General features: G+C 35.7%; 1 protein-coding gene across 7 annotated transcripts in view; it reads right to left on the bottom strand.

The window, feature by feature from the left end:
- Positions 1-14,236, bottom strand: part of SLCO1A2 (solute carrier organic anion transporter family member 1A2) — a 52,961-nt gene extending 38,725 nt beyond the window's left edge. The window contains exons 1-5 of one of the 7 annotated variants that reach the window (XM_044941227.1): positions 14,126-14,146; positions 11,143-11,332; positions 10,675-10,796; positions 6,030-6,171; positions 3,893-4,025 (exon numbers count right to left, since the gene is read on the bottom strand). In XM_044941227.1, coding sequence (XP_044797162.1) covers positions 3,893-4,025; positions 6,030-6,171; positions 10,675-10,734 — 335 coding nt within the window. In that variant the 5' untranslated portion in view covers positions 10,735-10,796; positions 11,143-11,332; positions 14,126-14,146. Of the gene's footprint in view, positions 1-31; positions 137-3,892; positions 4,026-6,029; positions 6,172-10,674; positions 11,037-11,142; positions 11,333-14,125 lie in introns of those variants that run through there. The other 6 variants (XM_044941228.2, XM_006067626.3, XM_025283361.3 and 3 more) reach the window with 6 other exon arrangements.
- Positions 14,237-14,616: the final 380 nt, after the last annotated feature.

A 14,616-nucleotide genomic window follows, 5' to 3' on the forward strand; every position in this document is an offset into this window, starting at 1 on the left:
CTATTGAACTTAATAAAAAGGGTCAATATACCTTCCCCGTAGAACAATTGTCCAGTCATGGCCACAGAGCTTGGCTGTGAACTGTGGACAAACGCTTTTGTCTCCACACCCATGATCCCATGACACATGCCAGCTTCAGACAAAAGACTAGCACCTTTAGCAGAGGGTAGAAAGAAATATAAATAATAGCTGAATATTACTTGATGTTGTCTTGGATAGGATGGAAAATAAAAGGATAGTAAAAACTTTTTGCCTGAAAACTCCTGATCCCTTCAGAAATACCTGAGGAGATGTCATATCATTTTCATTTATCTGATCCACAAAACTCATCAAAATAATTCATTCTAAGTCCGTTCATCCCGAAAACTTCAGCAAAACGACAGCTGATGGATTATAAAATGGCAAAGGAAATATAATGTCACAAAGGTAAAGAGAATGGAAGATTGACAAGAAGAAAGGGAATTTGAAATTTTGACAAGAAGAGAAGATTTGGAAAATGGGAAAAATCAATAAGTGGGTGGCCACTGAACTAGAAAATATAAGAAACACAGGCCTGAGGAAGTGCCTGCAGGGGAGCAACCAAACATGAGCCACACATCCTTGGAAATTTCAGAGAGGATACTAGATAAAGGTGGGAGTGCATATGTCAGAGGACTGATTTTAAATGTGTATAAAGAGTAGTTAAACCTTTATAGGCATTGTCCATCAGCCCAACAAAAATGGCCTTTGACTGCCGACAGTCAGAACAGGCACTTTGAAGATAGCTTGTTGTTGTCATTTAGTCCCTAAGTCATATAAGAGGCCATACTAAAAACTAGGGATATTAAGTAAAAGAAGAATCTATGTACTGAAGAGTGAGACTCCCACTCCCACCTGGCTGGTAGCCAAGTTGTACCATGTCTCAGACAGCAGATTGGAGAACCCCTGCCTACATTAACTGACAGGTTATGGGCAGTTCTGAGCCAGCTCTGAACCATCTAGTCCCTGTGCTGTGAAGAACACGACCAGGTCGTACAAATGGACACAGAACTTCCGGTTAGTTTGTTGTTGTTATCCCTGTTTCTTAAGTATGAATAGCTAACCAAGGACCACCAGATGTATGAAGACCTATAACATAAGAACAGAGACAAATAAAAAACTGTACACTTGAAGGAGACAGAGACAAGAAGACAAATGAAGAAAATGTAGATGGAAAAAAACATTGCATTCTTAAAATAAGAGCAAGATGTTTCTTAAAAAGATACCTTCAAAGAACAACAAACAATACCTTGAAATTTAAAATATGATAGCAGTGTTATTGACTGGAGAATCCCAGGGATGGCGGAGCCTGGTGGGCTGCCATCTATGGGATCGCACAGAATCAGACACGACTGAAGCGACTTAGCAGCAGCAGCAGCAGCAGCAGCAAAAGTTAGAAATGCAGTCAAAGGTTTGGAAGATAAAGAAATCTCCCCTGAAAGTAACAAGAAGACAAAGAGATAGAAAATTGGAGCAAAAAGATGAGAAAACTATAGGTTAACTCAGAGTGTAACAATATTCAGGAATGAATGGAAGTTTTATAAAGAGACATGGAGGAGTGAAAGTTCCAGACAGAGCATGTGTGCTAAGTCATGTAGCAAGAATACTTGAGTTGGTTGCCATTCCTCAGTTGGTAAAGAATCTGCCTGTAGTGCAGGAGACCCAGGTTGGATCCCTGGGTCAGGAAGATCCCCTGGAGAAGGAAATAGGGATTCACTCTTGTGTTTTTGCCTGGAAAATCCCATGGACAGAGGAGCCTGGTGGGCTGCAGTCTGTGGGGTCGCAGAGTCAGACACGACCGAGCACACATACATGCCATAGGGAAATGAAAGTGGAGGGAGGGATATTATCCAAGAAACAATACAAATAATTTTTATAAATGTCCAGATTGAAGGCACCTAGAACAATAAAGGAAAAACACTTATACCAAGGTAATTATCATGAATTCAAACTTTGGAGTTTAAAGGAAAATCCCAGTAGCTCCAGAGAGAAGAAACTGGACACAGGGTTTAAAATGCTACAGGATTCTCAAGAAAAACATTGAAAATGATGTTTTCAACATCCCTAAGGTGAAAACCTCAAACCAGGATTTTATACCAGGTAAACTGTCAACCAGGTATGGAAGGAGAATAGGAATATTTTCAGGTGTCCAAGGTCTTAAAATCTTTCTCAGAAACCTATTAGATAATGTTTTCCACAAAAAAAGAGTAAGAATGAAAAGGAAAGTGGAAGATACGATACCCAGGAAGTAGGTAACTGGATAGAAGAAAGAAGCAAAACAAGTTCCCAAGGAGAATAGTGAGTGAAAATTTCAAGGAAGCAGCCATGCAGCAGGCAGGGAGAGTTCCTAGTTCAGATTGCAGATGGAATCAGTGGTGACAGGGGAAGCAGCTCAAAGACAAAAATGAAACCGTCTGATGTGTACGAGTATATTCAGAAGACATTGCCCTACTGGTAGAGAATTTGGTGATGATTAGTGGGAAATGAAAATGAATCAAATATAAAATGAGGGGAATTTCCCTGTTGGTCCAGTGGTTAAGAATCCACCTTCTAATGCAGGGGATACAGATTCAGTCCCTGGTCAGGGAAGATCCCACATGCTACAAGGCAACTAAGCCTGTGGGCCACAACTGCTGAACCCACACACTGCAACTAAGACATGCAGCCAAAAATAAATCAATGAATATTTTTTAATATACATAAAATGGGGCAATTATTTAATCTAGGAAAAACTAAAAGTGATGTAAAAAAGGAAAAATAGCATGGTTCAGCTGAAATATAAAATATTTACATAGTCACACATGGAATAGTAACTATGACTTTACAGTCGGAAGGCAATATGTTTATTATATAACACTAAATTATCAAAAACTAAAAGGATAAACATTTACTTAGAAATATGGAAGCAAAGAGCAGAAGACCAAAACGAGTTGGGAGTGGCCACCTCTGAGGAGCAATAACATGAGCAATGTTGAAGGGGTGGAGGACATCACTTTTTCAAAGTAATTTTACTTTTTGCAACTTTGTACTCATTAATTTGGTAAAAGTTAAAATAAAAATCAACCTGAAGACTAGTCTATCTCTTGGTGACCTACAATTAAACAAAAACTATAATTGTACAGAATACCTTATAATTAAACAGAAATAACTGGGAAAAAAATTGTCCCTAGAAAGGAGTAATCCCAAATTTTTCCAGGTCCTAAGAAATTTCATCAATTTCTAACATAATTTCACAATAAGAAAACAGACTCTGTATGATTTTAGGCCATGAAATTTTTGCACCTTGTTTTATGTCCCTGGCTATGTTCCAGTGTCTCCCAGTTTACAGTCCATGGAAATTTGAATAAAATTTGTATCCTACTATTGTGTGAAAACTGTATAAATTTAATTATGTTGAATTGGTTCACAGGGCTTTTCAGGTCTACTATATCCTTCTACTTTTCTGTATATTCATTCTATTAATTTTTGAGACTTTGATATTGAAACTCCAACAAAAATCTCAATTTATCTACTTTAAAAAATAATTGTAATATATAGTAACCTCATTCTGTATTTCCAAGTCTCCTATAAATGTGTTATCATAGTTTGATAATTTTAAAAAATTAAAATTAAAAAAAGAATCTTCATCAGACTCAAATCCACAAAAGCACTGTCCCAAACCTCTGTTTCATAAATTGACATGTTAAATGGAAATCAGACAGCCAAGAGCATAGAAGAGGCAAGAAGGACAGAATCTGCACCTACAGTTCTTTTTGCAGTTCTTATGACAGTTCTCTGTGCCTTTAGGAAGCATTATTCCTAGAAAGGAAATCCAAGCTTATTTCCTGCAGCTGAAAATTGCACCTAAAAAATCATCGGAACCTGCAATACTTACCGGCCCATGAGGAAGTGAGGTAGTGATTGTAAGAAACACCCTAGGCCCATAACCACACATCCAACACCAATCATTATTGGTCTATGCAGTTTTGTTCCAAAATAGCTCACGAATATAATCAACAAAAGATTTCCTAGAAAAAAATTGACGTGAGAAATGAATATTTCAATAATTATGAACAAAGCCTGAATTAACAGCCTCACCCAATCATTAACTACCTAGCATTCATTGTATAATAAATATATCAAATACCGGAATGGGTGCTAGAGGTGCATGAAGTAATAAGTGATTAAAACACAACTCCTGCCATGAAGGAGGGCTCTGTTTCACAATGTGTTTCAACAGAAGTTCTTGACCTGCAATCTATAAACCCTGAAATAGTCCATGAATAGAAATCAGGTGTTCCATGAACTTGAGTGAGAAAAATAAAATTACATCTTTATTTTCACTAACTTAACTAAATATTAGTATTTCCTTTGACAATGAAAGCAGACACAAACTACAGTAGTATTGGTAGCATGTACAATTTTGTCACCAATTATCACCAACAGAAGTTACAGGTACTTGCATATGACATTACAGTTGATGCAGATGCCTCAAAATATTATTGACACCAATGATTACTTCAAAACTAGAGTTGATATTGTTATCTAATGTGTTGGTAAAAAGTGCAAAGGATAATTTAAAATTTTGATAATTTTGATACTATTTTGATAATATATTTTATTTCAATATAATTGGCTTCTTTTGTACTCTTATAATTTTTAATTTATGTAATTAAAATGTTATTCTGAGAATATTTGGCATCAGATTGCCAAAGAGGCCCTTGACACAGAAATATTAACAACCCCCGCCAATCTCTTAGTGATTCTGTGTTACCTAGAGGATAAAAGATAAGTTTTGTTAGTGAGCATACAAAGCTCTCCAGTAGCTTATTTCTCACTCCTGCCCATTTCTCCAGACTTATAATCTAGTAATTCCCACCTGAAGCTTGGCCAGTTGATAATATCAGCCTTAACATTGCTCCACACATGAGCTACCATGCTGTTTCATCCTTATGCTTCTTCTTCTAAGGGAATTCTCTTCAAACTTATCAACCCTGTCTCTTCATCTGGAAAACTTTTCCTTCAAGAGCCTATCTCCTTTAAGGGAGGTTGTGTCTCTTCTCTGTGTTCCTATAGGAATTGTCATATACCTGTGTCACCAAACTTACTGCATTCAATTAAATTATATTGCATCTATGCCCTTCATTAGACTGTGAGCTGGGTTTACACAGGGCCTATAGAAGGAGTGACTTCTGGCTCCATGGCCAGGATCTGTCACACGTGAGGTGCTACATGAGGTCTGAGAGGACAAAAGACTAGGAGACAAGATCAAGCATCACTGGTTTCAGTTTTGCCTCTCTCCAATCCTAATTTTTCTGTCAGATACTGATTAAAAGTATTAAAGGCAACCTTCCTCTTAAAGGAAGTAAAATCCACTATAAAACTAAAGGAGTAGCATTTGTATTTTCATGCCAATTTGTTCACAGGAGAAATCTTTCTCTTCCTCATTCTTTCTCTCTGTCCTCACATCTTCCCAATCAGCCACAAATATCAGAGCCCAAGAGTAGACTTTATTTTTCCCTACCAGCTGTTTCTAAAATAAAGTCAGTGAGACATGAAAACAGTTTCTTATTCCCTCTGCACTTAGAAAAGAGAATTGTCAACCTCCCAGAAACAACAGGAGAAGAAAAATATTTGCTTTAAAAAAAAATGAATTCCCTTTTTCCCCTTGATATCTTCTAAACATGAAGATAAAGCCCTAAAGGTCATTAAATGATAGATTAAATATTAGTACTCCAAACACTCTGCTGCTCATGCTAGCTGACCAAAAGACTATTCGATTTTTAAAAATTTAACCATTAGAATAAAAAGTCCTGTGATTGGATATGTGGCAATGTTTAAATGTTATTTGGGGATAATATTTAAATGAATTTTTTCTAAACATATTCCAAAGTGAGCCAGGTTATTTAAGCCATTTTAGAAAATGTATTCAGTCAGATTGAATGATGTAAAGCAGAAAATAAGGAAAGTAAAATTCAGACTAGCTCCATAGATAATACATACAAAGAAGCAATGCAATAACAACTCATTACCAATCTCAAAACTTCCATTAATAAATCCAACTAGAGATGTTGGGATGTTGAATTGTCTTTCTATTTGTGTGATCATGGAATTCATATAAGATCCGGATAGTGTTTTGGATACAAATGCACATGTTATTGCCAACAGAAACATCTAGGAAGAAAAAAAGTACAAGAAAACATGAAAAACTTATTTTTAAATTGTATATTTGCCACTTGTTGATGAAATATCTTCTACCAAAATACTGATTGTTTCCAGTTCAAGTAACTCTTATGTTTGGAAGAACCTTTTAAAGTGAACTCTTCTTGTTGTCTATGCTATGTTCTCACTTTAAAAATTCAAAGTTGAACTAATTGATTAGTGATATTGAATTTTGTAGGTCATTGGGAGCCTCATTATTTTATGGAAATGTCTTATACATACAAACAAGTTATCATTCTAAATAAGACATAGCAAATGATTTAGATAGATTTTCAGCACTATAATGCTATTGTAGAACAAAAGAATGCATGCATGTTAATTTTTAAAAAAGAATGTAGCATTACACAAAGGCATTATTTCTGTAGCAAATTTGCTTAAGTTCTCTTATAAAGGAGCAAAGCTATATGCAATGTATACAGCATTATTTTGCTATTTACTGCCAGCTAATTTATTTAAAACAATATTTTAATTATAAACAATAACAGAAATATTTCTAAACTGAACAGATACTTTCTAAGATAAACAAATATGAATACAATATTCCACATATTGAATCATGTTTCATATGTATTGGTATAACTTTAGACAGCTGTCAGGCTGACGCAATCCATAACAAAAATCAAGGACAAATTAACAGATAGAATCATTGTGATCAGCAGGAATGAGAATGGTTAAAATATGAAAGGCTAACATTTTGATAGTTTTATTAAATCAGAAGGGAAAAGATTTAGATCTTAGAAAGGGATTTGAAAAAGAAGCATTGTATACTGGGTAATCATAAGTTAGGTAGATTAATTACTGATTCAAAATCAACAAATTATGGATAAATAGATTTATGTCAACCTGAATGGTGGTCTCCAATCTTATACCATGGGCTTTTTCCTTGACCTCCTTAAAAATATTTCCTGATGACATTTCCATCCTGAAAGACCATTCAATTCACTCTCCAGCTAGTACACTCATACACTAAAATCCTTACCCCTCCAATTTCTCAATCTTGAACCAACCTCATAATTTATACACTCCCTTCAAGAAAGGGCTCCAACTCAGCCATGTGCTCCTCTTGATCAGAAAATGATCTCAATATCTTCACCTTCAAATTTACCTCTCCCTGCCCCTCTAATTTTCCTCCCACTTTTAAAAGGATGGATCCCTCCCCCTATATCAGAGAATTTCTCCATCCATGTTCTGGAACCCATTCTTTCCATTGCTGAAGTCCTAATTCATCAATTACTAACCCCCTCCTCTAATTTCAACCTCACGCTTTTACTACCTCCCTGTCTACTAACTTATAAATATATGCAAGATATTTCTGTCCTAAAAATCTTCCTTCTGCCCTGGTGGTTGCTCCAGCTACTATCAAGCTGTTTGGAAGAACAGTCTAGATTCATTGCCTACACTAACCTTCCACTCACCCTTCAGTCTACTACAGTCTAGCGCCTCCTGAAGCTCCTCTGTAAAAGGTCATTAACAACTTCCTGATTGCCACATCCAATAGATACTTCTCAGTCCTCAGCTAACTTGATGTCTCAGAGTCATTTAGCATTATCAATCTCTCTTTCCTTCCTGAAATTTCCTCTCCCAATGCATATTTATGTCTCTGCCTACCTGCTAGACTCTGTATGCAGTAATCTTTTCTCTGGCCAACTTCCTCAGGCATTTGTCTCATACCCTCTAGTTTTCGCCTGATATCTTCTTTCTAGTAAATCTCATATTCCTATAGCTTTAACTACCACCCAGATGCTGAAATCTCTCAAATGGATACAGTTTAGCTTAGACAATTGCAATCATTTTTTGTGTCTCCTCTACTCTCTCACTTCCAATCTCCCTTCTACCTGCCACCACCACTAACTTGGCACATGATAACTATTCATCAAATTAATGAATAAAATTCATAATTAGTATGTGATTCCACTTCCTGAAGCTTTTCAGTGGCTTCCCATTAACAAAAACCCTTACTTTTTACATGACAAACAAAGCCTCATCTATATCTCATTATCTTCTCCTGCCCCTTGTCCCCAAGCATAATATTCTATTTATAGTTCTTTTAATTCACCATGCTACTTTAAATCTCAGTGACTTTTACAGGTGGTCCTCCACTTGTAGTGTTTTCTTCACTTTGTGCATCTGATAAATATATGCTCAATATTTAAAATTCGCTATACCATTATTTCTATTGTGGAGTCTTCCTTGTCTTTCTACTTCCCAGGTATCCTCCTTATCTTCCCACTTTGCTGTGTTCCTGCCTGTATTACATCCCTCAGCACAGTGCACTTTATTTTTTTTAAGGGACATTATTTTTTTATTGGCCATGCCACACGGCACATGGGATCTTAGTCCCCTGCAATGGAAGCCAGAGTCCTAACCACTTAACTTCCAGGGAATTCCCCACAGTACACTTTACTTATGTGTTTGGATGCCTATAACCTCCTACTTCACTATCCTGAGAGCATCTCAATGAGAGGAGCCATATATTATTTACCTTTAAATCTTCAGTCTCACAAACAATAGATACTCAGTGCAATTTATTGAATAAATGACAGAATCAATATTCAAAAACATCTTGAAAAAGTAGTCAGATCTGAAAGTAAGCTGACTATAGATGGAATTCAATAGGATTAACTACATCTAAGCCAAAAGTTACCTGCACCAATTAATTTGGGGAAATCTGAATATAAATATATGTGGGAAAGACTTGGGGAATTTAAATATCAAGCTCAATATAAGTCAAAATGAATATTGTCATATGACTGACTAGATAGCATAGTTATATCTCTAGCTATTTATTCTTTTATATTAAATCCCATTTATAAAAACCATGTCTGGCATCTTCCTGTAAATCTTTGCAGAGTACACTGTAAATAACTTTCACATGATTTTATAATTCAGATTTTATATTTAAAAATAAGCAAAGCCAACCAAGCATAGTACAAATCATATTTGAAAGAATAATTTCTTTTATTTAACATTTTAAGAAAGGAAACTAGATAAATCATGATCCCACTTTTCTTTTCCTGAAACATCTAGGTAGGCTGTCTAACTAGTGGCTATTCCTACTCATGTCTAGTACAAAATAACCTTGATATTTATAAAGCTAGTCCTATCAGCTTTTAATAATGCCCCAGCTTTTGAAGCAAACTTGTTGAAGAGAGTCCTTTATTACTTTCTAAAAATGCTTGCTTAATGAGCATATTTCAAAGGTCAGAGAATCAGAGAAACCCAGATGATTTATTAACCAACTGTCTTTTACCTGATAAACTTGTGCTTGTAATATTTGGCTGTCATATTCAGATAATATCTAATCCTGCCAAACTCCAACATTACAAAAAATTAAAAGCCAATTGTTAATATATAATTCTTGACTTTTACCCACAAATGCTATTAATAATAACTAGTATTTATTGACTGTTTACAATATTCCAGTCATTGTTTGGAGCATGTAAAAAGAAAAAAAATTCTATGAGATAAGAGTAAATTATCATTATCTCTTTCAGAGGAGAAAACTGGACCGCAAACAGGTTAAGCAACCTATCCAAGGGCACGTAGCAAACCAGCAGTTGAACTCATTACAAATCTAGGAAGCCTGGTCCTCCGTCTTTATTTTTAAACCCTCGGTTTTAGGAGATGGACATCAGAATTAAGGTATAATTTAAGGGGATTTTTTAAATACATAATTAATGTAGCATTTCAGGCAAAAGTAGTTTTCTAACTCTATATCATGATTCTCAACTTTCCTGTACATGTGTAGATTTTTCCTACACACATATAAAGAGAAAACAAACTTTCGATAGGAAGAAAATTGGTGGCAGTGTCGTAGTTTGATAACCACTTGTAGGCAGTAGCAGTAGAATCAGGACAAGTATCCAGATCTTCTGGTTTAAAATAAATTCAAATTTTGCTTGAAAGCAAAATGGTTTTATGGCTATGCAAAAAGAATTTCTCTGAAGTTGTTAAGAATACCCAAAACAGCTAGCAAAATGGGCATTTTTCTTACAGAGGATGACTGGTATGCTGCAAAGCTTGAAGCAAACATTTGTTTTAGTGGGTCATTGTGAAGTCATCACTGAATACAGATTAACAAAGCTTTTCTGTCCAATGTACCATTTTCCAGGAGAGATCTCCATACTCCTCTCACCAGAAGGGTGAACTTTAAATAGGCCTTTGATCCAGGAAAGTAAATGGTACTGTATTATGTGTGCTTGAAAATGTTTAAGATCCTGTCTCCCATTTAAATCCTTTAAAGCTATTCTGATTAAATTTCCTAGAATCAATAATCCTATTTAGACACACTCTCAGTTACAAACCAACTTCATTAAAGCAAGAAATTATCAATATATCAGGTAGTATGATGTTATTATCAGATCACTGCATGAAGATATAAACAACTTTACAAGATCTAGGTTTAAAAAGAAAATACAGTACATATACATACATCCACACAAAGCAAGTCCATACCTTCAACTTGGAAAGACATCTTATTCTATGAGTTTCGATTCTTTCCTCAGTTTCTCCCATGTTGTTCTTCTGAATAGTCCAAGATATTTATGTTCTAAATCTTGATATTTCTTAATTCTAGTCTTTTAAGAAGACAAAAATCTATTAAATTACTGACAAAGTCATAAAGGGTCATTCTTCTGAAGAAAACACTGAATCTGAATAATAGAATCAAGAATCCATTGTGTAACAAAAATACCTAGGAAGCTTCTGATTCAGATCCAGAAAGTAATGACGTTAGAGAAGATTTAGTTGTTAGTTTTCCATTGAAAAAGTTACATCAAATCACTTTAGTTACTCTTTAATGAGATTAAAGATTAGAATAATTTGTTATGGTCTCCTTGCAAAATAATAACCACGTGGTTAAAACAAAACTTTTCACTTCTTTAGCCAAAATAAATAAAACCAAAATGAGCTCCCTGGACTTACATGAAAATGCTGCTTTTAGGAACACATGGACTTTGATTTGTGTTTGTGCTAAGTATCTGATTTACCAAGCCTACAAAGGCTCAGAAATCTCATTTGGCCAGGCTCCCTCTTCAAGTTCTTTGGATTCCAAGATTTCCCTGGAGTCTCAAGAGGGGAAACGCTTTCTGGGGCACTGCTGATTCATGGAAACCTGGGGAGACATGGAATTTTAATCATGGAAATAGCCTAAGGAAAAACAACAAATAATTCTTTGATCTGGAAAGGAATCCTACAGCTGCCAGTTAAGAAGTGAGGTCTAGGAGAAGACCAAACAAAGGTGGCGATCTATATTTATACATATATAATAAATACAGATATATGCGTGTCTAAGTATATATATGTAATATATAGCTACATGCTTTTATATGTAAAAGAAAAAGATGGCCATGTCTTTTAAATTCTACTAATGCGTTGTCAAAGATTTTGCCTATTTCCTTTCTTGAAACCAGGGCAATATTTTCTACCAAAACCAAACTATTTCACTCTGACAATATTTATTCTAGTAAATTTACTTCAAGTTATCAGATGCTATCGTAACAGTATCCCCAGGATTAATTGATTAAAATCCTCTGAAACATATCCATTTAACAATATCCAGACTGGCCCTTATTTTTAAAAACCTGAATCTAATTCCCTACACACATTAAGGCAATAGCCACTGAAAAATTATATATGAATTTAATTCTTTTTAGTCCATCTTTTATGAACACAACAAATATGTATCAAAAGTCTACTCTATGCCAGTCATTATGCTAAGCATAGGATTCCAGCTGTAAACAGGACAGATAAGTTGCCCTAAAGACAATAAATATATATCACTAGAGAAGAATAAGGTTCTGTGGAAGGTACTTGAACACAGATCCCAAGGAACTTATATATTTATTGGAAAAGGTAAAACTCTTCAATAAAACATATTGGAATAGAACTGGACAGTGTGTGATCAAATACAAATTGTTTGGTATGTAAGTGGTGAACAAATTCATAGGTCATAAGTGAAAACTCTTAGAGATCACCCTTAGCAATTCTGAATGACAATACAAATGAACTCACACTAAAATCCCTCCCATAAAATTCCAAATCACCTTAAGTACAGTCCAAGTACATGACACTAGTTTTAGATAAACCCATAGACAGGGATGATTTATGAAAAGACTGGGAACGCCTCTTCTTTGGTCTTCATTTATGGGGATGCAATGCAGGAGATGCAAGAGACCCAGGTTCTATCCTGGATTGGGAAGATCCCCTGGAGAAGGAAATGGCAACCCACTCACTCCAGTATTCTTGCCTGGAGAATCCCATGGACGGAGGAGACTGGCGGGCTACAGTCCAAGGGGTCGCAAAGAGTCAGACTGAGTGACTGAGCATACACAGCCTTTATCTGGTTTTATCATAAACTTCTTGCCTCATTTTTTCCTCATTTTTTCCTTCTCATACATTTTAAATCCCTCTCTCCTATGCTTTTTACCCTTTTTTCCCCATTCTTGCTTGCTTATATTTCAATGTATGAGAGTTCAATATAACCACCCAAACAATAAGAGGGAGAGAACTTATTCCTCTTGGCATCAAAGTTGTACTCATGCATCTTGGTGGCTAAAATCATGACTATTCTAAATGCCCATTTTCCCCATATTGCTACAGAGGCATAGAAGTTGGAGTTGGTAAGAGAAAATCACTACCCTGGGGAATTCTGTGTTTCCTTATATGTACTGTGATACTGTGCAGGTTTTATCATCATGCCTCAAGGATTTGTTACAAAATGTGTTTCCAGCCTTGAAAGAAGTTTTTAAACAATTGTCTTAACTGCGACAAAATGCAGTGTTTAAAGCTAAGGATTTGGAAAGAATTAAACGTGATTCAATTAGCACTAGTGTTAACCCTCAGTCATGTCCGACTCTCCGAGATCTCATGGACTGTAGCCCACCAGGCTCCTCTGTCCGTGGAATTCTCCAGGCAAGAATACTGGAGTGGGTAGCCGTTCCCTTCTCCAGGGGATCTTCCCAACCCAAGGATCAAACCCATGTCTCCTGCATTGCCAGGCAGATTCTTTACCATCTTAGCCACCAGAGAAGCCCTCAATTAGCACTAAACTTTTCCAAATTTGCCAACTTATACAGTGAAAACATTTTAGCCTTTCAGATGCTTTGGAAAAATTTTAGTGGAAATAAATAAATAAATACATTCTATTCTTCTAACTTAACAAAATTAATTAATGTCACCGTCACTGCTGAGCACTTTGGCCCTAAATCGGAGACTACACATGTTTTTTCCTTCATATCCTCAAGACCAGACTAGTGCCAGCCTTATGAACAGTCCCCTTTTGTCATCACAGCTCTGTTTACATGGTGATTTCTGCTCCTAGGACTGCAGCATCACTGACCCAATCCCCATCAGTCATCACTGCTGATGAAAATGCCTTGCTGCAGTTTTATTAAGTAGAGAATCAGTTTATTTCTCTAACTCCTTCTGAGCATTCAAATGGAAGCAGGTAATTCTGCAGCATGAACGTAGTTGAATTTTTTCCATGTCTACTGGTCACAACTCTGCTTTTTGTGTCTTCTTTTTGTTTTCTTTCTAATTGTGGTAAAATCACATTACAGAATTGTTCACTCTAGAACAATTAGCATGTTTTTGGTTAGTGGATTTCTAGAAATTTTTCATCTTATGTGATTGAAAGTCTATACCCATGAAACAGCAATACTCTGGGGTTTTTGACACCCCTTGGTATCCAGCTCATAATGATGCATCTCAGCCACAAAAGAATACAATGTTTTATAAAACAAGTAAATGGTCTTATTGTGTTCTTTTCCCAATGATAAATACACAATAGCTTCTATTGTTACAAACCACCTGGGAAAATGCATACATTTAATTTTATATTATTCTACACTATTGAATTAACATAATACAGGCTTTACTTTATCATGGCAAAACTAATAGTACATACATGAAGAAGCTTTAGGAGAACATCCTTTCCCTGGGAAAAAAGACAGGGTCACGCCAGCAAAAATCTTAGGAAACTTGTTTATTTCCAGAATCTTCAAATGGCTCCTTGCTCTGCAAAAAGAGAGCAGCCTCTTGGTGGTATCCAGCTGAAATCATATCAGCGAATACCAAGCCAGGCAAGTACATGCCAAACAAGCACAAGGAGAGTCAACAACAGCTCTTTGTATGATGCCTACCAAATTATCTTGCTTCTATTAGTTCCTTTTCATCAGAAATCAAAGAATAAGACAATGGATTCTGCAAATCAGCCTTACAAATAGAGGCATTATTTTAAGTAAAAACTCAGAGGAGGTATCAGGAATGCATCACTCTGCTAACACTAAGGGAAAAACTTAATCAGGCCATAGACTTGCACATATGATTTTACTATGCAAAGCAAAGAATGGAACACTCAGAAATATAAGTAAAAACCATCATCAGTAGTCCAGCAAT

The sequence above is a fragment of the Bubalus bubalis genome, chromosome 4 (genome assembly GCF_019923935.1).
Source record: "Bubalus bubalis isolate 160015118507 breed Murrah chromosome 4, NDDB_SH_1, whole genome shotgun sequence".
Classification (NCBI taxonomy): domain Eukaryota; kingdom Metazoa; phylum Chordata; class Mammalia; order Artiodactyla; family Bovidae; genus Bubalus; species Bubalus bubalis.